The 26021-nt window shown below is 43.2% G+C and overlaps 1 protein-coding gene across 4 annotated transcripts in view; it reads right to left on the bottom strand.

Moving 5' to 3' along the window:
* Positions 1-15527: 15527 nt before the first annotated feature.
* HS2ST1 (heparan sulfate 2-O-sulfotransferase 1) overlaps positions 15528-26021 on the bottom strand; it is a 172906-nt gene continuing 162412 nt past the window's right edge. For 2 of the 4 annotated variants that reach the window (XM_082688232.1, XM_082688234.1), the window contains exons 5-7: positions 24013-24110; positions 21741-21898; positions 15528-20554 (exon numbers count right to left, since the gene is read on the bottom strand). In XM_082688232.1, the coding sequence (XP_082544358.1) occupies positions 20328-20554; positions 21741-21898; positions 24013-24110 (483 nt within the window). In that variant the 3' untranslated portion in view covers positions 15528-20327. Of the gene's footprint in view, positions 20558-21740; positions 21899-24012; positions 24111-26021 lie in introns of all 4 variants that reach the window. The other 2 variants (XM_082688231.1, XM_082688233.1) reach the window with 1 other exon arrangement.

The following is a 26021-nucleotide window of genomic DNA, read 5'->3' as shown; positions in this document are numbered from 1 at the left end:
AAGGGAGAAAACATCTACCTTTTGAGTTGGGCCAAGGAGATATACCTATATGTTTGAACTTGCAGCAGAATGGAATATTTTCAGCTTTGAAGCCTATAATTGCATATGCACGGAGCCCAGGCTGTGCTTTAGGTCCCGGCACGACCTATGGGTCCCAGGGTGGGGACAACATGCTGCTTCATTCCTGAGAGTCTCTGAGCACGGTGACTCTCCCACATGTGGCAGGAGGCCATGACCATTTTTTGCTCACCTGGAGTTTATCTGGTGGCAAGAGGGCACCTGTCCGTCACCCATGTGTTTAGCTGTTAAAGCTCTAAAGGGAAGACAAAAGATATGGCAGAGCTTACCTGGGAGGAGGCCAACGCCCCACACTGGCTTGGAGAAAGTTAAAGCAGAATGGAAAGAGAAGACTGTGAGGTGGGATCCCGGATAAAGTCCCACTCTGCAGGGCCTCAGGAGGATGAGAGGGAAGTGGGGGGCACCAAAGAAGTAGGAGAGTTGAAAAAGAAAGGTCTCCTGTGCCCTTCTTTCTGCGTGGTGAGAGCCAGATGGCACTGGTGTGTGCCCAGGTGGAGAGTTTCCTTAGTCCAGGAGCAGGTGTGGGATGGCAGCAGAATTTCCTGCAGGCCCTCGTCAGAGGGGGCATGAAAGTCATTAGGGTGCATGACCAAGGGTGGAACGGGCTGGGACGGCCCTAGGAGACTGGCCATGGACAGAGGACCTGGGTCAGCTCCATTCCCCACCACCCCGTTCTCCATGCTGTGGCGGCGATCACGAGCCTGAATGGGGCCACGATCCCCACGGACAGGACTACCCATCAGCGGTGACTGGAATAGCCAGCCACCCAGCAGAATGGGGATTTGAAATGGAAATGACACTGAGGGAAACAAAAAGGAACCGTCCCTGCACCCTTGAGCTGTGGGCAGAGATTTCTGCCTCCTCCCATGGATGAGGTCACAGAGTTGGTCAGACGTAGCAAGCCCTTTAGAACAATGACCTCGAAGAGGTGGTCACAACTTCCCACACCTCACTCCAGCCCAAGGAAGAAAGGAGACTTGATCTGGGTCCTTAGGGAGGGGCTGAGGCAGTGGGAGGGGGTGGGAGAGGGTATCTCTCCCACAAAGGGATCGTGAAGGGACCTGGAGCAGGTGAACAATCCCCCTTTCATTTTTTTCCTCATGGACTTACAAACCTCCAAGGGGCTGATTAGGGAGGTGGGGTCCACAGATGACCTCTTGCCATCCTCCACCACCAAGCGAAGGCCCAGAAAACCCCAGAGAACATTCCACAGTAAATCAGGCCTCACTGAGAAGCAGAGCCTCTCTTGTTAATCACTCCATTGAGGCTGGAATCCTCCTCCTGCCTGCAAAGGCCCTCAGGGCTAAGACGGGGCAGGGGCACAGAGCCTGGGGAGCGAGGAGGCCAGGCAGGGGCCTCCAGGAGGGAAGACAGAACCTGGTACTTCTCCGAACAGGACAGCGGGCTGGTTTCCACACTGAGAAAATACAAATAACAGTAATAAAAATTACAGATAATATTCAAAAATTATTTTTCTCACTTAAAAAATTCCTGACCCTCTAGTGGGAACCTTTGAGGTGGGGTTTTGATAGATTTACATGTTGGTTGGTATTGACAGTAGGGATAAACTGGCCACAGAAGAAGAGAAATGGCTTCCTCTGTCCCTAGGGTTTAGAAGTTGGAATGTGTCTTCAGGGCAGAGGCTTTCTTCCTTCTGGGGGTTCCCTCTGGTGATTCTCTGAGTCACCCAGAAGTCAGACAAGTCGCTCCTTTAGTCCCAACCCTGGTGAAGCTCTCCAGATGCAACTAATGTAGTCTATACTGAGGGCTGAGGAGCAGAAGGTCTTCAGGATTGGGGAACAACCACCTAAAAAGAAACTACTTGAGACAGACAGTTTTATAGTAAGTAGGAGGGGTAAGTAGCGTTGGATTACTTAATGGTAAGTAGTATAATAAGTAGGATTGGAGCTTGAACTTGAAAAAACACAAAATTATTTATTTTTAATTATTTAAAAATCATATCTAACACAACTTAAATTACAAATATTCATTAACTCTTACTGAACAAAAAATGAATTATTTTTTAAGAAAAAATTTTCAGAATATTTGTACAATAGCACTAAATCCTTTGCCTCATGTTTTATAGCCAATCACATGAAGAGACATTTTTACAAAAGTATGCAGAAGCTTTATGAATTTCCCCCAAGGACTTCTCCTGGTTGTTTATCCATACACTTTTCTCTTTAAAGTGGCCCTGGGGTCACGGTCTCTGCCAATGTTTGGTTTTCTCGTGGCTAACTGGCCCACCTCCACCATACCCTTATTTTTGACAGCTTTCTAGGATTTGAGCAATTTTCCAACTCCATTCTCCTTAACACCATGAAATCTCCTATCTCTTACAAGATTCGAAACTTGACTTTGAAATGGATTTGTGTCGCTGGCACCATCCTGTCTGATGTGTGTAATATCCCCCAGTCCTCGGGAGTCAGATCCGGAAGGTAGCTGGTAGCTGGGCAGGAGAGTGAGGACAGTGGAGAGAGTGGAGAGGGCGCGTGTTCACGAGCAAATATCATGACTTCCATCTCCCCATGCAGCCTTGTAGCTACGGGGACTCCAGTGATGAATACTTGAATAACCTCTGTGATTCTGTTTATGAAAATAGGGGAGAAGCAGTACATGTCCACGGGAAACCTATTCTTTTCTGGATTTAACTCTTCCTTTTTCTCACTCCTTCCCTTCTTGGCCTTCTTTGAGGAAGACATACAGCAACTCTAGCCTTTTGGCTAGGCCTTAAATTGGTGGATCAGCATAACTCCTGGGGGTGTGCATGAAGACCCCAGCAGTTCGCCAGAGCAGGAAGCTGAAAAGGGGTGGTAGACCAAAGCTCTCGTTAGAGCAGGTGTTCATTTGCTTGGGTGTCCACAAAGTCAGAAATAAAAGTAGTGAGGTGGTTGACAATAACAACATACTTGGTATCCTTACTGAGGTTTGAAGAAGTTCGTTCACTGCAAATCAGAGTTGGTGAAAGGCACAGTTTCACACTTATATTTCTCTCATGGTAGAGGATTTGGGAATTCAGAACTTCAACTGCGCATGATAATTGCTGGGGTGAACTAATCTCACCCCTCTTTAATGAGCTCTACTGCTGGGAAAATTTGAGTTGGAGATACAGCTGTACTTCCAACCAAACAAGGCGTCCTATGATTGATTTCTCCTCTGAGTTGACCTTCCCCTCACTGCCACTCACATCCACCTGGCCAGGAGTAGAGCTTGCCCAAGTGCACTAGCCAGAGGGTAGGCGCACAGAGAAGGGAAAGATGGACCCCAAATCCCCTGGGGCTCACTTGAACCCTCAAAGGCAGCATGGTGTTCCAAGGCCCCTCCAAATAAAATCATGTTCCACGTCAAACCAACTTGCCCCATCCACCTACTGCAGAACCAGGGCTCTGCCTGAAGAGCAAGCTGCTGAGGGCTGCGGGGCCTCAAAGGCAACTTTGGGGAAGGGAACAACTTAAAATTGTTCAGACAGATACGTGCCAACGGCTTTGAGAGCCTGGCCCTCAAAGGGCCACAATATGTGTACAATTGACCCAAAGAAAGGACTCATTGTCCTAGAGGCAATTCCAGGTCTTTCCCTGACTTAGGTGGCACCAAGGATGGTTCAAAGTCCAGCCCAGTGTTCCCATTCCGCCCGGCCTGTGGCCTCCTGCTCAGAATGGGGCACCAGACAGACATATGGGGCTTGTCGCAGCTCAACGTGAGGTCATGTCTGCATTCACAGAAGCACCAGAGATCTTCCTCAGGCCTCACCAGCACGAACTACCCAGCAAAGCTGCAAGAGCCAGCCCACCGCCCCCTTTTTATTAGCTGGAGAAGGCTGTGGCCACAAATCACTACCAATTTAGCAATGCAGAAAAATCCAGATTTATTCTCTTACACTTCTTAATGTCAGAAGACCAAAACGGGTCTCACTAGGCTAAAATTAAGGTGTTGTCAGAGCTGGGTTCCTTTCTGGAATCTGTTTTCTCGCCTTTTTCCTCTTCTCGAGGCTGCTCATATTCCTTGGCTCTCGGTCCCCTTCCGTCTTCCCCACCAGCGATGACCAGTTGAGTCCTTCGCCTCACATGCCCCGTCACTTATTTTTCTTCCTCTTCACCGTCGAAGGGCCCGAGAGAGGACACAGGGTCCACCTGGATAACGCAACCGGGATGCCCTGCCTATCGTAAGGGCAGCTGCCTAGCTCCCTTGATCCCATCTGCCTCCTTAATTCTCCCTGGCTACGTAAAATACCACGTTCACTGGTTCTGGGAATTAGGACGTGCACATCTTAAGGAGGTCACGATTCTGACCCACACACTCCCCTGAACTCTGACGCGCATCAGCCGGCGTGCGCATGCGCACACACACGCATGCGCGCAATATACCTAAAATCTCCCAAAGAGTAAATCTGAACCAGCTCCCTAGTATCTAGAGGCTCTGCCTCTGCTATATACGGTCCCTCTTCTACGTGAGGCCGATTTTGACTTTTTCAGACATGAGAGATTCACTGCTTGCTGATTCTTAATCTTCTATTAAGTTAGAAATGCTTTCACCCAATTAGGAACAGCGTGCTGCATGTGGATGGGATCTCGAGCCAGTTATTTATTTCTCCCCCTCGGGCTTCCGCCAAGCAGAGCTCTTTCCTGCCTGCACACTCCACGAGGCATTCCAGAGGGTTCGGCCCGGCCCCCGCTGCCACATCTGCGCCCTGGCAGAGCTGCTTCCCAGCAGTGGAAGTGTTAACTGCGTGATTAAAGATCATGAGAAGAGAGAGATATTTTATATTTTTAAAACCCCCCAGTTATCAATCTTTATTATAAAAAACATATGCGCCTCCCCTCCTGTAGTAGACGTGTTCCTGACCGGGTGTATGTAAATCAAATTCTTTATAAATTGAGTCATATTTTAAAGGCACTAGGGGAGCTGGCTATTTAAAGGCATCCTGCTGTGAATCTTTTTGTCAAGCCAAGAGGCTGTTTGTGCTGCTAATTTTCACCCCTTAATTTGTCTGTTTTGTAGGCACAGCTTTTCATAAAATCCCCCCAAATTCACAAACCAAAACAAGGCACACCTGTATCCTATATTTCAAGGATATCTTTTGCATAAGAGCTCAAAGAGCTGTCAGGTGGATTATCTCATTTATCTTCTCAACATTCTTCCAGAGGAGTTTGGGGCAGTCATTATTATCCTCAAAGGAGGTGTAACTGTCTCCCCAACAGCCACTGCTTGCAGGGGGCCCCATGAAAGAGGAAGGCATGCTCCACTGAGAGCTATTGATTTTCCAATTAACAATGGGCCCTGTCCTGGGAGGAGCGGTTGGAAAGGTTTTCTTTAGACCCCAGAATGTTCTTTTTGGCTCCTCTTTGTCACTACTGTCCAGAGAGAGAAACTGAAAAAGAGAAACTAAGTGCCTGCAGGCGTCTGAAATGTTTACTGAATGCCCACTGTGTATGAGCTGTGGTGTCGGAGTTGGGGACAGGGGGCGGGCATGTGTCTAGATGGCCAGCGTGGCCCTGACCTAGAGCTGGCCACCTAGAATGCAACATTAGGAAACACAGACACCTTGAGCTTATCCCCAATTTTCTTCTCCCAAGGATTTTAGAGACATGAACTCATTCAATTCTCTCAGGGTAAGGTAGGCTTCAGTTTTACTTTTTGTAGCACACAGAAACTTAGAGATTCGTGATTTTCCAAAAGTCACATGGTGGATAAGTGACAGAGCCAGCACTGAAACCCAAGTTTGTTTCATTCCAAAAGCATGTGATTCATGTGTCCCTACTACTCAGCACAGACACACGTGATGGGCTTTGTGGGCGTAGTGGCAGGAACAATAGATTCTGACTCTCAGAACCAAAGACACCATCCCAGAAAGATACTATCAGAATCAGGCCTTGAATGGTTAAAAAGGATTTCTGCAGAGAATAGAGAAAAGAAAAATGGTCAAAGGCATGAAAGTATACATGAGTGGTCTGATGTGCCCTGGTTATAAGAGGGGGCTACAGAGGTAAACAAGCTTAAAAGGGGAATAAGGGACATATCACAGAAGGTCTTGAATGCTTTATTAAAGGAGCTGAAACTCCTTTCTCACGGTGGTGGGACTTATCAAGAGAGGAAGCAAATTCTCTTGGAAAACAATTTTGTCACCAGTATGAAGAAGAAGTTAGAGCCGGAAGATCCAATCTTGATAAAGTTAGACAGTTAATCCTTTTTTCCTCTTATCAAATGAAATGACTGGACCTTTGAATAAAGAAAGAAGGACAAGGCAGGTATTGGCCAAAGCCACCATGGGCTTACCTCCCTTCTCTGTGGCCCCAGTGGGGCAGGCTCAGAGGAGGCCAGGGTCTCTACATCTCTTCCCCCTCGGATATCCTCTCGGGTGCGAAGGATGGGGATGTGGGGCCAAAATCTGACTCTTGCCCTTGAGGCTGACTCACTCCTTCAAGGCATCTGTCCTAAGGCACAAATCAAGAAGCTGGGCCTGGTGAGCATCTCCAGGTACTCAAGAGACAAATGTAATATTCACACTGAATTTTATCTCTTCTAAAATGCAAGCTTATTAGATTCATCTAAATGCAGTTCCAAGGTCTTTGAACTGCAAAACCAAGAGACAGAAGGTGGTGGAAGCTGTGGGGGCGTGCGACAGCATGAAGCCTCAGGTTGCCTTTGTAGATCCAAACTGCCCACCACAGTTCACAAACCTCTAACATCCACCTTCCAGTGCAACTGTGCCAGGCCGTGGAGGAGGAGAAGAATTGGAAGACAGTGGCTATTTCCCTTCAGTTTCTGGTTTTTGTCCTGCAGCTTAAGTCTTGCATTTATTAAAGAAATTGAGGCTCCTGGAAGAAAGGAAATTTAAGTATAAAAGTGATTAAGATCGTATTGCTATTAGTGGTGGGTTTGGCAAGAGGCCTGGGCCACCCGGATACCAGAGGCCTAAGTGACGAAATGAGAGGCTCAGTGTGACTCAGATGGGTCTGATCTGTCAGCCAGGCTGGTGCTGGGAAACCTCCCGGAGACAGAGGGAATGGTGGGGCTGGGGTGCAGGGAGTTACACAGAGGAGAGGGAAAGAGGCAGTAACGGTGGGTATAAGCAGATTCGGGGGGCTGTGGAGAGCTCAGAGCAGGTGCCACCCATGAAATGAAATCTCTGGGAGGTGGGAGGCCCTCCTACTCACTTGCTACTGGGCCACTCCTCCTTGCTTAAGGATCCTGAACTTCCAGAAGGCAGAGAGATCATGCCTCTGGTGTCAACCTTTGTACACACTGTAAAATTTCAGTTCTGCCTTCCCACCCTGGCAAGGTTAGACCAAGGAGGCACTGGTATCTCCAAACCCCACCTTGCAGAAAGTCCTCGGGTGTGTAGAGCAGGGGAGTATGGGAACAGAAAGCTGCAGAGGAGAGTGAGAGGATGACTGGGAGGGGGCAGGGCCACCAAGAGACAACCAGGCTTTGCTGGGTCCTAAAGTTGGATCTGGGCCAAGTCTGCTCTATGCAGCACTCCTGGGGTGGGGGGAAGGCTTAGCACCTTCCACCTCCCCTGCGTTTAGCAGCCTGGACTATCTCCTGCCATGGTGGCCATCGTGCAAAGGTGAGGTTTGCATCTGGATATGCTGCTAGAACCAGAGAGCCCTGGCAGAACTTACAAGATGCCTCAGCTGGCTGCGGGGATCAAGGACTCAGCCTCAGCCAACACTCCCTCCCCGGCACATTGAGCTGCAGACCCAAGGTTCCAAATCTGGAAATCTGGTTACCCTTTAGATAGTAACAACAAACTGCCATTTATTGACCTGGGAATGACACAGGAAGAAAGACTAGAGGGAAGCAGTTCCAAAAGCAAAATGGCCTAAGCACATGGTTCCCAGCTCCTAGCTGCCGGCCATCCTATGGGAGGCCTTCACTGAGTTCCAACCATAGCTGTAGCCCACAGGGGCCAGTGCCACAGATCCGGGGGCCCAGGGACCCATGTCTCCTGCTGCCAAGGCCTGTGGGGCCCAGTGACAACACTGTGAGGACAAAACCTCCCCCCAGCCTGCCACAGCTCTCCCAGTCTATGTCACACCATGGGAAACAGCCAGAAATTTGCAGTCAGACGTGGATTTGAATCCTGTCTCCACCACTTCCTAGCTGCCTGATTGTAGGGAAGTACCTGGACCTCTGTGAGCCTCATTATCTGCATCTGTAAAATGGGGCTAATGGTAGCACCTTTCTCAGAGCATTAAAAGAATGAGATAACAGAGACAAAGCACCTTACAGGGGCTCTCTGTATGGGCAACAGTTTTCCTCTTTCAAAGAAAAAGGCTCAGGCCTCTTCTTTGCTGATCTTTAGAGCCCGTGGGAGAAAGGCCTTGCCATGCAGGGACGGGGCAGTGTTGGGGGGGTTGGTCAGTTCTGGTTTCCCTGGAAACCTTTCGAGCTATGGACTAAGTCTCGGTTTGGGCTCTTGCTTCAAGGAGAAATAAAATGCAGGTGAAATTCATGAGAACTAGGTGGGCACTTTTATGGAAGCCACACAGCCGATGGGATCCACGTGTGACGACAGGCTATGGCCCTCTGCTGGGAAAATACTGCCAGTGAAGAACACCAGGGATTTCCCACGTAGCCTCTGCCCGCTCCTCCACAGACAATGCCAGGCGGGGAGCAAGGAGCCCTCTTGCCATTAAATCCATCACAGCAAAGTATTAGGAGTGAACAAGAACTTTGGACCCAGAAGGCTCTGGGAGAAATGTGCTTTTTCTGGGTAGCAATTTGGGACCCCTGCTATCCTGTTGGATTTCCTGGCCTTGGGAATTCTAGTGGTAATTTTGAGGCCCACACCCTGGGGCGCCATGTTCAGCTCACCCAGAACGCAGAACCTCATTAGATGGGGCAGAATTTGTGCCTTATATACAGAGTGTGTTTCTCTTATTGATCTTTTCTCCTCTCCCCCAAGGAATAGTTCAGAAAGGAATCTACCTAAGTGGAAAATCTAAGAGAGATGATAGTAAGGTCCCACACAGAACACACATGGCAGTGGGGCTGGACGGACCTGGGTTCGAATCCTAGCTCATAGCTTCCTTGTCACAAGAGGGCTTTGTCATCGTCTCCCTAGACTGGCGCTCTAGCCTCGTGGCTCGTGAACTTGTCCGTGTCAGAACCTCATGGAGGGCTCGTTACCACAGAGCTTGCCGGCTCTACTCAGAAGGTCTGGGGCCTGAGAAATTGCTTTTCAACAATTTCCCAGCTGATGCTGATGCTGTTGATCCAGGGACGGGACTGCACTTAAGAGACCCACCGTGACAGTGAATGTGTAAAGGAGCCTTTGTTCACAGAGACACGGTAACACAGTGAGAGGAGCTTCGCTGTTTGGTGGGCCTGGAATCCTAAGGGCCAGCCTAGCCAACCTTCCATCTTCCTAGCTGTTCCGTTTCCTCAACTGTAAATGAGGCTAAGGCCAGCCACCTCTCAGGGGACAGTATGAGAAGATAAATGTGACAGTGCCTTGCAAAGTATCACATCCTATATAATTGTAAAGGATTCAATATGGGGATTATGCTAAGGGTTAAAGTTTATAGTGCAGAGGGAGGTTTGATGTGGAGCGCTTGGTACATAGCACGGCTCATTAAATATTAATTAGATTGAAAAAAAGGTCTATAAATAGCCCCTAACTGGACGCCAGTGATTTTTGTCTCTGTCATATATTAAAACAAAAAAAATGGTAATAAAGTTACAACACATGAAATTCATATTTCAATCGTGGGTGGCAGGGACCTCCTTCTTGGCCTCTGATCCGATTCATTATTCAAATCCTTTTACCATCCAGCACTCCACTGCTTAATGTGGAACCAACTGCGGATCTTGATAAGAAGAAAAGGCTGGGCTCTGTTTCCACTTTGCTCTTGGCAGTCCTCAGGCCTCCAGGATAACTTTCTTACAGAATGAATAGCGTTGGCTCCCAGAGAGGCCAATCTAACCGCATCTTGTCCACTCAGAAGATCCGTATCAAACATTACAGACTGTCTGACTGCAGGATGGGGTATCTAATTCCATCTGGATTTGGATCAGTGTTTAAATGATCAAGAAGGGAGCCATTAGCATGGTAGAAATAGAGAAGCAAAATATAACGCCCACTTTTTAAACATTGTTCGTGTTGAAGGTTTTATTTGAAAAGCCCCCATATGAGACAAAGACGGAGGCAAACAGTACGAGTGAGAAAGAGCAAGAAGAAAGTTTCGAGCCCCCGGCCTCCTCTAAAAACACATATGAATCAACATCCTGAATTTTTACTGTTTATGGGCATGACAGTCTGATCAGATAACCATGCTGTGCCAAGAGACCTAATTACAGATCCACCGGAGAATTTAAATTGCTTTTAAAGGGGGGGCTGGGGAGTCTCTGAATACTCTTGGTGGAATAAAATGTCACTCATTTCCAGTCAGCCATTTTCAGAGAGGCACTGGCCACTTCAAATGGCATTGCTGGGGAGCTAGCTGTTCCTTAGAAACGGTGTTTAACTTCAGACAATCAGTTTTGAGAGAAGCTTAAAAACAATAGTTTCTAATACACAACACTCTGAAAAGACTCTACAAGGTTTTCACCTCTCAACCCAGCTGTGTTATTAAGGGGACCCCCAGAATCAGTAAAAGGGCTGCAAATTAAATGTTACTGCTGCACTTTAAATAAATCTCCGATTTCGGTCAAAATGGTTCACATTTGGAAGAATCAAAGTTCAGAAGCCAGATCACTTGGGGACTGGAGGTCTACACATGCCAGATTTTAACACTCAATTAGATACAGGAGAAAGCTTTAATTTGCTATTTTAAGAAGGCACAATCTTAAAAAAAAAAATCAAATTAGGTGACCAAATGTCAGTTTCTTTAGTGTTAAGGTTCTACTAAGAGATTGAAAATTACCTTGGAAAGAAGGAAGAGAGGGAGGAGGAGAAAGAAAGAACCAAACTGTGATTCGAGAATCCTGTGATAATCACCCTTGGATCTGCCTGACTCCCAGCCTCACAGAGGATTGCAGAGCCCCAGGGAATGACTGCACAGCTAGAAATTTTGTAACATTCTTAGAGTCCCAATACTTCTTGTATGTAGCCGGTTTGCTGGGAGGACAGGGAGGGTTTAGCAGTAAAACCTTAGTGCCAAGTCAGTTATTGCTCCAGAGCGCCCAGTGCTCTTCCCCAGTGTCACTGACAGGCAGACAGCTCTAGTCATCCAGGTACTGAAAGTTTGACTGCAACTCTAAAACAAAAATTGATCCAACTTTGCTTCTTCTCTTTCCCTTTAACTTCTCAGTACTAATGATGGGAAAGAAATGTTTCCAGGCATGACTAATAATTTTGAGGCTTTGGGTTGAGGAAGATCACAGAGATAAGGCCAAGGCTAAAGTCAATCGGTGTGTTGCACCAGATGCCATAGGGCATTAGCAAAGTTTTGGGGAGGTTCTTGGCCACACTCTCACCCAGGTCAAGGTGAGCAAAAGCAGGCATGGGAATCCAATATTTGACAAGACAAGTGAGTTCTGTCTCTGTGATCCTAGTGTTTTGGCAAGACAGTGAGTTCTGTCTCTGTGATCCTAGTGTTTTGGGCGAACACTAGCCTGTTTTACAAAGTTCACTTGGAAAATAGTCATCATTGCTTAACTGGGGCAAAGGCAAGTCAGGCATCTGTACAGATGCAGTGCTTTGCAAACCCAAATGTCACTTCCCATCTGTCCCCAAACATTGGCGTTTCTGACCCTGAGATATAACTGCTTCCCTGTCGACTGCAGAAGCCTCCTCAGAGGTTTTTGTCTCTCACCTTTCAGCCCGGGAGCCCATTCTCTACACCGCTGCACGTAGCTTTTTTTTTTTTAAAGATTTATTATTTATTTATTTGACAGAAATGACAAGTAGGCAGAGAGAGAGGCAGAGAGAGAGAGAGAGGCAGAGAGAGAGAGAGAGGAGGAAGCAGGCTCCCTGCTGAGCAGAGAGCCTGATGCGGGACTCGATCCCAGGACCCTGAGATCATGACCTGAGCCGAAGGCAGCGGCTTAACCACTGAGCCACCCAGGCGCCCCAGCTTTTGAAAACTCAAACGTGATGATCCTCTCCTTACAATGCCCACCACCCACGGGTTAAAATATAAACTGTTTAACTCTAGGATTCAATACTAAAAAAAGTCTCCTTGGGGGAAACAGCAGAAAAACCGGAAGGGCAGAGTTCTTAGCATCCTCCGCCCTAGTATGTTTCTGAATGCTTAAACCAACTTTCGCGGGTTGGGCCCACATGTATATTGGTTCTACATGGGTTTCAAACAACCAGTTTATCATGAATTCTGAGAACACAATCCAATTATAAGATTTGGATGAAGTGTATTGCTTTGTATTTATTGTTTTACTGATTTTGGAGTTAAAATATATTGAAAATTATATCTGAATGTTAGCATTGCCTCTCACAGTAAAAAGCTTATCATTTTAACCTATGAGCCCAGTTAGATGTCTAGAGAAGTGGGAGGACAGATGGATGAATATGGAGGTTTACATTTTGGGGCAAATTAATGGGTCCCAGGCGTCTAGAACTTGATTACCCCAGCTAGGTTGGTGTTTCTGCTATTGCAAGGTTAAAACTAAGAGATGAGCTGTGAGGTGTATTAAATTAAAAGGTCTGAGAGGTGGGGTTAAGAATCTTTAACAATAGGGGGGCCTGGGTGGCTCAGTGGGTTAAAGCCTCTGCCTTCAGCTCAGGTCTTGATCCTGGGGTCCTGGGATGGAGCCCCGCATCGGGCTCTTCACTCAGTGGGGAGACTGCTTCTCCTCTCTCTCTGCCTGCCTCTCTGCCCACTTGTGGTCAATCTCTCTCTCTGACAAATAAATAAATAAATAAAATCTTAAAAAAAAAAAAAAATCTTTAACAATAAAAAAAATAGGTGGTTTACCAGGAAGGTAGGAAAGATTTTTGGTCACTGCTCTTCACTGCTTCTTGGCCTCCTTTCTTCTCAACAAAAAAAGAGGCCCAGCTTCTTTTGTCCGTCTTTCCTATTCCTCACACCCAGCACATTAATGAATGGCTGGGCGCATAAACGCCTCCACACAGTGTGTTCAAATAAGTGAGTGCTCACCTTTTTCTTCCATCTTCGCCCCCGGAGATAACATGAGCAATCCTTCCGTGCTTACTGTAACAGGAACTAAGTATTAAGTTAAGTGCATACACAAAACTGTTTTACAGATGAGGAAACTCGGCCTCAGAGACGTTGATTTGTCCAAGGTTGGATAGCTAGGAAGTGGGGGGTGCTTCAGCGCCCATTTTCTAACTCCTAAAAAACTAGCTCTTTTTCACAGCCAGAGAACTATTTCATAGCTGCAGCTTTCAAACGTGACTTTTGGTTGTCCTGCTCCAAGAGTCTGCAGAAGCAACACACATGCATGGTGATTTGATGAAAGGCTGTGGGGAAGAGGAGGGAGGCACTGGGTCTTACCAGAACACGAGAGATCAAGTGAAGTCTGAGACCTCTCAGTAAGGACATCAAGTTTTCCCCAAAAACGGGCATGTAGTCTCACCAAGCTGGTCATGTGAATAAACACAGGGCCAAAAGGTGGGAAGGAAGGAATAACCCTTAGGGGTCATTTTCTTGTGAATCCCACAGTCCTTGTTTTCAAACCAAAAAGCCATCTATTCGAGGGACTTTATTCTTTCTCATAAAATGACACAGGTCAAAGGCAGCAGCAACAACAAACTCAACATTTTTCCTGTAAGTGGTAACTACATCATCGAAAAGTCCATTATACCTCATCTATGCCCTTGGAATATTTTTAAAGCTGTGTTTAGTTTCATGCTACTAGAAGAAACAGAGCAAACCGTAAAGAGAACAGCCTTTAATTTTTCCTTGCTTGCTCATTCCTGGAGTAGAAAGGGGGAAAACTTGCACACTGAAGTCCCCTTTGTTGGTGCCGCTGCTATTGCTTGCACGGGGCACACCTGTGCTCTGTGCTAACAAAGCTGAGACAGGGCCGTAAAGAAGACAAGGAAAAGAGTGGGTGGGGAGATGCCTTCGGAGAAAACAAATGGACAGTGATCTGGGATGTGCATTTCTGTATTTGTTACTCGAGAGAAGGCTCCAAGAGCTTAACTGCCACTTTAAAAAATAGTGACAGGGTGCCTGGCTCAGTCGGTAGAGCATGTGACTCTTGACCTTGGGGTCGTGAGTTCAAGCCCCACATTGGGCACAGAGATTACTTAAAAAAAAAAAAAAAAAAAAAACTCACTAGCTTGTTTTATTAAAAAAAAATTAGGAATGATCAGAGTACAGTGAGAACGTGAGAATGTGAGGGATCTCACAGGGAGAATGGTGAAGGTTTAGGCGATAATCACTGCATATAAAGTTTGTTTTTCAGAATATAGCCCTCTCCCCACCATTGAAAGAGGGCCAATCATTTTAGTCCAGGTTTCCTGAGCTTTACACAAGTACTTCTCGGCAGGGTACACTGTTCAAACAGAGTATGTGGACACAGACGCTTTCTGGAATATACAAGTCTGGTCTCCTTTAGCACAATTCGCACCTCCCATCTCCTGCCTTTCTCATAGGAAATCTGTAGATAGAGACAAGAGTAGGTATCAGAACCAAGGTTATCTGCGTTCTAGGCACACAAGGGGGCATTGCAATAACAACTTGTTGGTGAGAAGTAAAAATTCAGTGGCATTTGAAAATATTTATAAAAAGATCTTCTATAAAGTGACACGACTAGTGCTTTGCAGGGTCAGAAGGGCAGGCTAGCTTCCTAACAATATTCTAAAAGCTGTATAAAAGTGTATAAAAGCCGCTAGTAATTAGTCGGCCCCAGGACAGCACTTTGTATCCATGATGTCCAACCTTCACAACACTGTGCTCCCCATTTACTAAAGTCACACTGCTAAATGCAGGCCCTTCTGACTCTCAAATCCATGCTATGCGGGTACAGACCAAATCCAGTTAAGAAAGTTCACCAGGGACCGATATGTTATTCATCACAATACTATCAATATAAAAAGAATCAATTATTTGCTAGGAACAGTGAGCTGGGAAGTGGCAATGTATGCAATTGAGAGTTTCTCCGTTAGTGGGGAAAAAAACCCAATCATTAAAAATGTGTATTCTGTAAACACATTACGAGCATGTCTGCACTGTGTAATAAATGTTAATCGGGTTAACTACCCCCCATTTCTTTTTTATTTTAAATTGATAGTCCTTTTTTTACTTCCTTTATTCTTCTAGTTAAGTATATATCCCAAGTATACTTTGTAAATTTTCTATGTGAAATTTCAATACTAATTACGAAGGACCAAACAAAAAGTGGCAGGGGCATGTCAGTCTGTCTGCATGTCACAAATAAGCCAGAAAACCACTACAGACCAAGGATGATGCATACGCTTCTGGTGGCAGTGATAGTTGAGACGTTCAACACGGAGTCCACTTGGAAAACGTCCATCAGTGCCAAGGCTACGGAAGAAAATATTAAAACAGGACACCACACCATTTTTCCCCTTCCCACTGAGTATTTATTTTATAGCATTTGCATCAGGTAATCAACTGAAACACTTCAACAACAGAAAGCTGGCAGAATGTTAAGGAAAAGGAGTGATTATCTCTCCAACAGATGTGACAAAATGGTTTCAAGTTGGAAACAGTATTGCATAAATGAATCAAGTGAATGGGGGAGGAGGGAGAAGAGAGGGAGAGCTGAGACCGAGGAAGGAGTGAGCATCTTCCAACATGGACTGTGAAGGGGGGAAGGCACTGTGTAGCTGTCTGTAGTATTCATAAAATAAAAGTCAAAATAGACAACCCATGTTTCTCAAAATTACATCCAACATTGCTTTAGAGCTGCTCATGTAACTGACTCTCAACAGAAAGCTGGGGAAGCTGTCTAAAAAATCAGATAGACGGCACCAGTGGGTCTAAATCACAGGCTCACCAGTAATGTGTTTTAAAGAGATCGTCACCATCAGGGTCCTTCTATAAATAGTACTGCAAAGGTCACAAAGCTGCATGAACTTAAATTATAGGATAAATCTGACTAACTGATAGCCTATTTCAATCTCCAAAATTCCCACTGCGGGAAATCAGAAAGTAAGCTCCACTCCAGAGGAGCTGAATTGGCAGTGCATTTGAAACAGGGATGCTCTTCCTTCAAAAGGCTGCCTGAGCAGCAGTCTGGTTGGCAGGGTACAGCAATTCTGCATAGGGTAAATGGATGCAAACATTTCGCAGAAATTGCCCTGCATCCTCTCAAAGTAAATAGCACTAATTTATGGAGAGCAAATTTTCAAATCATAAAGTAGAAGCACCTGGGCCTCTTACAGACCAACTTCATACAAGGTTACAGTACTGTACAGCATGCTACTTCTCAGAATAAAGGCTTCTAGGACCATAGATGTGTTTGAGAATGATCAATGGGAAAACCCAGAGAGATGGCTTACACAGATGTTCTCTATGTGGAATCTGAATATAAATTAAAATACCAGCTTATGCACTTGGGAACCAGCCTTTAAATTCTCTAGTGCTTTTAATCATTTTTATTTCATTTTATTAGAAAAAGAGAATAATTGTCTACAAACTATTTTCTTTCTAACTATGCAAATACAATGAGCAAATCATCTGCAATATCAAAATACTGTTTGTAAATCACTGATGGCACTAACAATTTTAGGAATTTGATAGGACAGAGTATTGAGAAAGACCAACAACAGATTTCAAATTATAGGCATTAACTGAATTTTAAGAATAGAACATAAAATTTAAAGTTTAAAAGTCAGTAAGTTTAAGTTCTCTGACTTTCAATAATTTAAGCCCAATCATCAAGAATTCAGAAGCACCCAATATGTTCAAAGTTGCACAAATGGGTACAGATGATAGAAAAGTAAGCCCCATGCAATGTTTTAAGTGTTGCTATCCGATATATTTAAGTGATACTTTACAGATTAAAGCTCCGTAAAATCAAAATATATCCTCCTGATTACATTTTAAAACAGTCACAATAATTTATCAACAGTTGCCATTTCACAGCAATTAGAAAACAGGAGCTGATACAAGGTGAACAAAAAAAGTACTTTTTCCTCTTTTAGGAAATAAACATATGTATATATATATATACACACACACACACACACACACATACACACATAACGTCATCTTTTAAAATTCAGAGTGGTTAATTTGCTTTTGTATTATATATATATAAAAAAAAATCCCTATGGTCAAAATACTGAAAAAGCGCAAAAGCTAAAAAAAGAAAACCACATTTGCCACTTTTAAAAAATACATTATTGTCTCAGTGTGTTTTTTTTGTTGTTTTTTATTTTTTTTTTAAATTATAAAGTTAGGTATCATGAGGACTCTGCACTCGTGACTCCCAGGACTGTACTGGGCCAGACAGAATTCAATCTAACCCCTTCTCCCTCTCCAGGAAGGATACTCCCTAACCCATCTTACAAGATGATAGAATACATGGCTCTCTTATGAACTGTTAAACTGGGAAAGAAAACATGCCCACCTGGAAGCAATCTAAGTCATAAAAGTTCATGAATCTGTGGGAGAGACCGCCTGAATGAGAAAGCTATTCTTTGGATAGAAGTTAGGAGCTTCTGGAAGTATATAAACTCTTTTAGGTCACTAGAATAGACTTAAAAAATGATGTTCCATATATACTGATCTATTACAGGGGTTGGTAAACTACAACCCATGGTCCCTATCTGGCATGTCAAACCTGTCTTGGTAATAAAGTATTATTGGAAATCAGCCGTGCTCACTCATGTATGTGTTGTCTATAGCTGCTTTTGTGTTCAAATGACAGAGACGAGTAGTTTGAAAGAGACTGTATAGACAACAATGCCTAGAAGAGTTACCCTCTGGACCTTTGTAGGAAGAGTTTACTGAACCCATGATGTAGGGCACCACGTGTACTCTCGTTTCCTAAGAACTAATGCACCTCAAGATTTTAGCATGTCCTCCAAGAATAACCTGCATACTGGGGGCTCCTTAGCAGATTAAATGTCAAACACCCCACCCTTGAAGTGGTGCTTGCCTTTTGGGCGAGGGAATAATTTGTATAGATTTTCAATAAATATCCGTAAAAGTTAATAAATACACACACACACACACATGAAAGCCAAATAAGAAAAGTATGCCTGTCGATGTTCTCTTAATGTTTTCCTGTTAAGGGGGTGGGGTGGGGTGGGTACTAAAACGATTCTTTCTGCCAACTTCCTTCAGCTTTTCTTTAAATTTGGTGGGTTTTTTTTTTTTTTTTTTTTTTTTTTTTTTTTTTTGTAAATCATGCTCCCTCCTCACCTCCCATACAATTAAAGCAGCCTACCTAAAAATGTTTATTTACCTAGTTTGGTGAGGTCTTGTTCAGGAAAAGTATTTATTTAAACTAAACATAGTAAAGATTATTCTTTTAGAAAATATTCCTAAAATACTTTATCTGTTAGTTTAAGAAGGGTAAGATGGTACAGGGAAATTAAACTTTGCAAAATATACCTTAAAAACCAGAGGTACAAAACAGCTACCATTTCTGAACGGTAACGTAAAATAAAAACGGACCAATCTCTCAAATTTGAAGAGCATATTTTCCCCTGCCCTGAGTCAGCTAATGAAGTCTTTTTCAAACAGGGAACCTTCTGAACTCAAGCAGCTGTTCATGAATCTTTAAGAGTTCACAGGTGTTTCATATTTCCATAGTTGTTGAAACAGGGAAGATAAAATAGAGAAGATATTTATCAAACACAAATTTATAACAAAATTAACCGTTTTTTTCCACCAGCTTAGAAGTGGACTTTTCCCTGACTTTGTTAAAAAATGAACGGTACGGAACTGTACGTGATCGATGTTTCCATCACCCCTTACATTTCTACAGCGCATTAGCAGATTCCAAAGTGCTTTCATGTGCCGTCTCATTTATTCCTCACAACACCCCTGTGAGGTAGGTACAGCAGGTATTAGTCTCCTCATTTCAAGATGAGGAAATTGAGGCAAAGAGAGGTTAAGTGACTTGCCCAAGATCACACAGCTGCTAAGTGGCAGAGCCAGGACCAGAAGTCAGGTTTTCTGACTCCTTGGCCACTACTCTTCCCACTTGAATTACTGACCCCAATTATGAATAATGTTCTGTGTATCAAAATTGAAAGGTTACCGAAGTCCATTTCAGTGATGTCTAACAGTAAAGTTAATTGAGAACTACAAGAACAGTAGGTCTGATGATTTTACTTGACATAATAAAACTGGTGCAAAACCACTTTTACCTAATTAACTTATAACCATTTGGTCCAAATACATAAAATATGCAGTATTTACAGCATTTTCCTTTCTTTTCTTTTCTTTTTTCTTTTTTTGTAAATGCAATGCTTTAAAACACATTATAAAGCACCTTAGTAAAAATAGTCTACAAGTAAAAGTACAGAAGAAGTAGGAAAATCCTACCCATACCACAGCTCACTAATGGAGTTATAATATGGAATCACCAATATGTCAGTATATGCTCTACAAATAACCCATGGAGGAACAAATACTAAACTTACTTTTCTGACATGAATGTGTGGAAGCCTTAACTAAAACTCCAGACAATGTCAACATTCCTTGAAGTGTCTCCCCAGTCTTAGATACTAGAAAGACACGAATCAGAAATACTGCTTTGACTCTTTTAAAATTGGTTTTTAACACTAATAATCAGTTTTTTCAAAGAATATTAAAACGACCTACATAAATGTGGGCAATTCCAACTACGGCAGAAACATTCTTAGCAAACAGGATCAAACACTCCAATAAGTTTCATGAGACATGATTCACAAAAACAAAGCACACACTGCCAAACAGTAACACTATTCAGTAGAGGTGTATGACCCAAAACCTCCAGGTGAAGGCGGAAGCAGCAAATGGATTAATCTTCATTCATGGTTACTGGGAAAAAAATGTTTTGTCCAAAAGACACATCAGAACTTATGTTTGAAATTGTATTTAGCCTCCAATTAGACCCACTATGTGTTAATTTTAGACAATGTGTAGGCTTTTTCTAGGCAGGAGGTTATAACTCCCACCAAAATTTAACCAGGAAAAAAGAAGAAGAAAAAAGAGGAAGAAAAAGAAAAAAAGGCTGAAACGGAAACCTCTGAGGCCACTGAAACCTACCAGCCAGCATCTACTTCCTGGGTGTTAACTGCTCCCTAACTTGGCTCAACACACACTGTCTCTCACACCCATCAGCAACCCGGCTTGTGGGGCTGAGGTGAAGACAAGGTTGAAGTTTTAGTTCAAGAACCTAACAGTCACACCTTGTACTCAGTTCGACTTAGGGTAAATCTTTTCATAGAAAAAGTTTTGTGCGAGGATGTAGAGGTCCCCGTCTTTTTCCCGTACAGCGTGGGCTCTGATGAACTGGAACTGCTCCAGGGCAAATTCATAGAACTCGTTCTCCATTTTCCAAATGTCAGATTGCTGCAGTTTTGCAATGGTTTGTTTAGTTGGGAGTTTCTTCTCCGTGGTTTTCCTAAGATGAGATTTCTTTCCTACTTACGAAGAAAAAAAAAGAAAAGGTAAATAATTCTGAGAACACACAAAAGAGCGATGCTTCTTTATGTGGAGAGATGGATTAAGTCAATGTGGCACATTGAAGGACGGTAACATAACTGTTTCACATTAATATCATTCAGGCAAGACTAGTGCCCTAATCATACTAGAACTGTGATTTATTCCTTTATAATGTAAATCCTTAACCTGTTAGAGACTTAATGAGATGTCAAATAAGAAAACTAAGGATCACCACTCAGTAAAATGTAGGCTGTCGCCTTACATGCTGTTCTAATATCAAATGCTTGGTGCTCTACCAGTTTATTTTTTAAATATGATAAAATATCTCTTTTCAATCTTAATACTAATTTACCATAACCTACATTCTCCATGTGTGAGAAGCTAGGGCATATGCCTACTCTGGGAAGAGTTGCTATATTGGGTCTTACCAAAGAACAGGGGAAAATCCCAGATTTAGATTGGACCAGAGCCCTGCCACTCACCTATGTCATACAGTCGAGGCCCCTGAAGCACACTTTACCCTGGCAGACCCAGCACCTGCTGATTATCATGGCTGGGACTCATTTTTACCATCCCACCCTTACTCTAAACAGCATTAGGTCTAAACAGGTCTCAGGTGCAATATGGTCATAATGTTTGGTATGTGGCATTAGTTAATATGACACATTTCTAACAAAGGCTGGTTCTGCAGCTCGTATCTTTCCACTAGTCCTACAATGCCTTCTAATTATCATCTAATGCATGTTTTATTTACTCAAAAAATACTGAACGAACACCAGCTGTGTGCCAGGCCCTGTTTTGTATTGAAAATGCTAAGAAAGGGGGGGCGCCTGGGTGGCTCAGTGGGTTAAGCCTCTGCCTCTGGTCATGATCCCAGAATCCTGGGATGGAGCTCCACATCAGCCCCCTCCCCTGTGCTCGGCAGGGAGTCTGCTTTCCCCTCCCTCTCTACCTGCTTGTGATCTTTGTCAAATATATAATTAAAATCTTAAAAAAAAAAAAAAGAAAAGAAAAAAAATGCTAAGAAGAAACAGGCAATATAATATACCTGTCTTTCTGGAATTATTTCTTGGGCTTTACTCAAGAAATGTCAAATCACACATAATTTTCAAGTTGTGAACAAAGTTAAGGACAGCTTTAAAAAGAAACCCGTCCTTTATATACCTGTCCGGTAGAGTTCTGTAGCGCCCCTGAAAAACCGGGGCAAAGCTGCCTCCAGCAACATGATAAAATCTTCAAGTTCTTCAGTGACTCCCACCAGAAAGTATTCATTAATTAGGTTATACTTGGCTTGATCCATAGCCCACCTGCTTCCCACATTCCTAAATCCAAAGAAAAGGAATTAGAAACCTGGCTGTGAAATCCGCTATGTATTTTTTTAATGCCTCTGACACTGTAGATTATGGAGAAAATAAACAAATGTCCATCCAAAACCTTAATGCCCTTTTATTAATGTCTCGGGAGCAGGGGAGTAAATTACTTGATTTTGAAGGTCCATCCCAGTTCTACGAATCTATGAAACATACTAAAGAAGTTAAATTAAAATCTCACTAAAGTCCAAAAGACAATACCCTTTTATTGCTCTAAGGCAGGGGTTGGCAAACTTTTTCTGTAAAGTGCTAGAAAGTAAATATCTTAGGCTTTGCAGGCCATATGTTCTTGGTTACAAATACTTAACTTTGCTCTTGCAGTGTGAAAATAGTCATAGACAATAAGTAAATACATAGAAATGGCTGTGTTCCAATAAAACTTTATTTATAAAAACAGATGATAGGGACGCCTGGGTGGCTCAATTGGTTGGCCGACTGCCTTCGGCTCAGGTCATGATCCTGGAGTCCTGGGATAGAGTCCCGCATGGGGCTCCCATGCGGGACTCTCCCAAGCAGACTCCACGGGGAGTCTGCTTCTCCCTCTGACCTTCTCCTCGCTCATGCTCTCTCTCACTGCCTCTCTCTCAATAAATAAATAAAAATCTTTTTTTTTTAAGATTTTATTTATTTGACAGAGAGAGATCACAAGTAGGCAGAGAGAGAGAGAGAGAGAGAGAGGAGGAAGCAGGCTCCCTGCCGAGCAGAGAGCCTGATGCAGGACTCTATCCCAGAACTCTGAGATCATGACCTGAGCCGAAGGCAGAGGCTTAACCCACTGAGCCACCCATGCGCTCCCAATAAATAAAAATTCTCTAGATGGTAATCTGCCAATTCCTGCTCTAAAGATATGATTAAAAATTGAGAAGATGTTCTTCTTATAGCTTCCAGTTCTTCTTGTGCTGTTATTATGCTCTGATATAATCTATTGAGTAGGACCCTTAAGGTCCACAGTGATTCAGTAATATGTCTCACATAATGAGCAAAAGAATAAAGGCATTTCTCATCATGGTTTTAAGGAAGACACCAACTTTGAAGGTGTTCCTATTTCTACTTTTCCTATTAAAACGATTAGAACAAATAAATATGTATAAAAATATACCATTTAAAAAAAAAACTGAAAATTCTGCACAGTCTGAGGAAATGAACTTTTTTTAAAAGATTTAAAAAAACCTTTATTTTCCATCTAATATTTATTAGCAGACCAAACCACAACCATAACCCTGGCTTTTCTCAAAGTAAAAAAATCAGTTAACAGTAAAACTAGGTGACTAATTTACCCACTAAGTCTTTTCTTGATCTAAAATGAATGGCTAAGGGGCTCTTGGGTGGCTCAGTGGGTTAAATAAAGCCTCTGCCTTCAGCTCAGGTCATGATCCCAGAATCTTGGGATCGAGCCCCACATGGGGCTCTCAGCAGGGAGCCTGCTTCCTCCTCTCTCTCTGCCTACTTGTGATCTCTGTTAAATAAATAAATAAAATCTTTAAAAAAAATAAAAGGAATGGCCAAAACAACAAGCTTAGGAGAAAATGAGCTTTATGAAATTATCCCTGGCCTCTAATTAGGAGATCTGCCAGAATACAGCAAAATATGTTAACATCAAAACCAAAAAACTATGAGGCACCTGGATGGCTCAGTTGGTTAAGAGTCTGCTTTTGGCTCAGGTCATGATCTCAGCATCTGGGATGAATCCAGAGTTAGGCCCTGCTCAGCAGGGAGCCTGCTTCTCCCTCTGCCCCTCCCCCTGCTTGTACTCTCAACTCCCTCTCAAACAATAAAATAAAATAAAATAACAAAAAATGAAAAAAAAAAAAAAAAAAAACCAAACCCAAAATTAAAAACCAGCATCTGAGAAAACACTGCCAAGGACATGATGTATGAAGAATCTTTTCAATGCACTTAAAGGTAACTATAAAACTAGATTATTACTTAATTACATGTTATTTTTAGTCTGGTCTTTCACTAATTTCCCTATACCTAGCCCTTGACTGGTATGTTCACACTTGTGAAACACAGATTATAGAGACAATAAAGAAGATTATCAACTTAAGCTAACTTTATGTCCCTACCAGCATTCCGAGCTGTGGCCACAGAAGAACGGGATTTGAAGCCAGAGCTTCTCCGGAGCACAGTCTGAGCCGCCCTCAGCCACACATTCATCAAAGGTCTGGAACAGACACAAAACAGCACACATGAGGCATAAACGCAGGTCTTACCTATCAAATACCTTAACAGGTTAAGTTATTAAATACACTGGCAGCAGTGGGTGGGATGAGCTAGTAAATTAAAGAGATAGGCGGGTTACAAAAACATACTTGAGACATTAAGGAAAGTTAGATTGATTTTTTTTTTTTTTTTTTTTTTTTTTTTGCCCATCTTTGTTTAATGCTGATGTATACGGGAGTTTGGTTTGCTTTTACTGTATGAATTAAACCCTCCCCCACTCAGATAACAATTTGTCCTTGAGAATAAGTACTGGTTTATGTTGAATTTGTGTATTTATACTTTCTAGGCCCCTTCCAAAGGAAATTAAATAAAAACAAGGCTAAAGATATTCTACAGGAAATAATCATTTGAAAAGAATATAAAGGAGGAATACACTGAAGTCTTCCCTCCTTTTCTCGATAAAACAAACAAAACTCATTGTACCACACAGAAACGACCTCAGATACTGAAGACTTGTGTGCCCTCCTGTCCAGGGCATCTGACTGAATTAATTAAAAGGGAAAGAGACTCACAGGCTATGAATCTAAAATTAATCAGCTTCACTTCTTCAAGTACGTACAGTCTGTCACAGGCATTTTAACAGTAGGCCTTATCTATTTGAAATGATCCGGAGATGCCAGAGAACAAACTTGGGAGCTCTTATTGTCTCCCAGTGAGACATCTACAAATGCCACCTGTTACTTCTGAGAAGAGAAGGTGTGGAAGAGTAGAAAGAGCGCAAGAGCTGAGTAAAAGCTCTGGAGTTTCAGGAACCAGGTTGAACTTTATTTCAAGTAAGTCTTTAAGGACTCCAAACCTCAATTTCTAATCTATACAATTAGATACACTCAAAGGGCCCTTTAAACCAAAAATCTATGAAAATAGGACCAGAAAATCCTTACACCTGGTGCTGGGTGGAGCTAGAGTGGAATGATTCTCTTTATTGTGGCAATATTCAAAAGACAACAGCAGACCAGGGCCCATAATTTGCCCATTCCTTTTATAAACGACCTTCCCCATGATATAGCAAAAAGGTCTGTAACTTGGCTTTGATTTCTGAACCCAGAATTAAATTTTGTGTTTGTTTCCTTCCCTAAGAAAGGAGGACATGATCGTACTTTGAGGAAGAAATAAAATCACAGCCGTAAGAGAATCTACCATAGTTGACTGTCCACTGCAGGCATTTGATAAGGGGGATGTGTCTATGTCTGTGTGGGTCTCTATCCCCAACCCACCTCCCTAATAGTCAAATACGATGTTTTGTTGTTTCTTGTTCTCCTTGACCTCCATGGCATCTGACCACCCTCCTCTTTCTGAAAATCTCTTGTTATCTCTGTCCCCACTGGATCCTTATCTATATCTTTGGACACTCTCTGTTCTGGCTTTGTTAGTGCTCTGTGCCTTTGTGAATATACTATCATTATCTTCTTTGAAGGCATGTTTTGGTCCTTCCACCAGGTATGGAAATTCATCTCTGTGATCTTCTCTTTGCCCATTGCCTTCCTTAGCTTATTCACACTTCCTTCCTTCATTGGCTTCCTTTATAATTTCTAAGCAAAAGACGTCTAAATCTCTACCTCCATCCAGATCCATCACTTCTCATCTTCTAATACCTAGGATGCATTTTCATTTGAATTTCCAATATTACTTCATGCTCAATATTTCGGCAAAAGGATTATGCTGTCCGTGTAATTCAGACCAAAGATCTCAGAATATTTCCGAATCTTTCTTCTCCCTCACTTAACATCAGATGAGGTAACATCTTTCCAATCCATCTTTCGTCAGTCTTGCTTCTATCAGGGTCCCACAATGCCATGTGTCTGTTCTTATAATCACTTTTTAATGGGCTCCCTGCCCTCCTTCCTTCAATTCC

Source organism: Mustela nivalis, assembly GCF_964662115.1.
Source record: "Mustela nivalis genome assembly, chromosome: 10".
Lineage (NCBI taxonomy): Eukaryota > Metazoa > Chordata > Mammalia > Carnivora > Mustelidae > Mustela > Mustela nivalis.
This window is presented reverse-complemented; position numbering and strand designations above follow the sequence as displayed.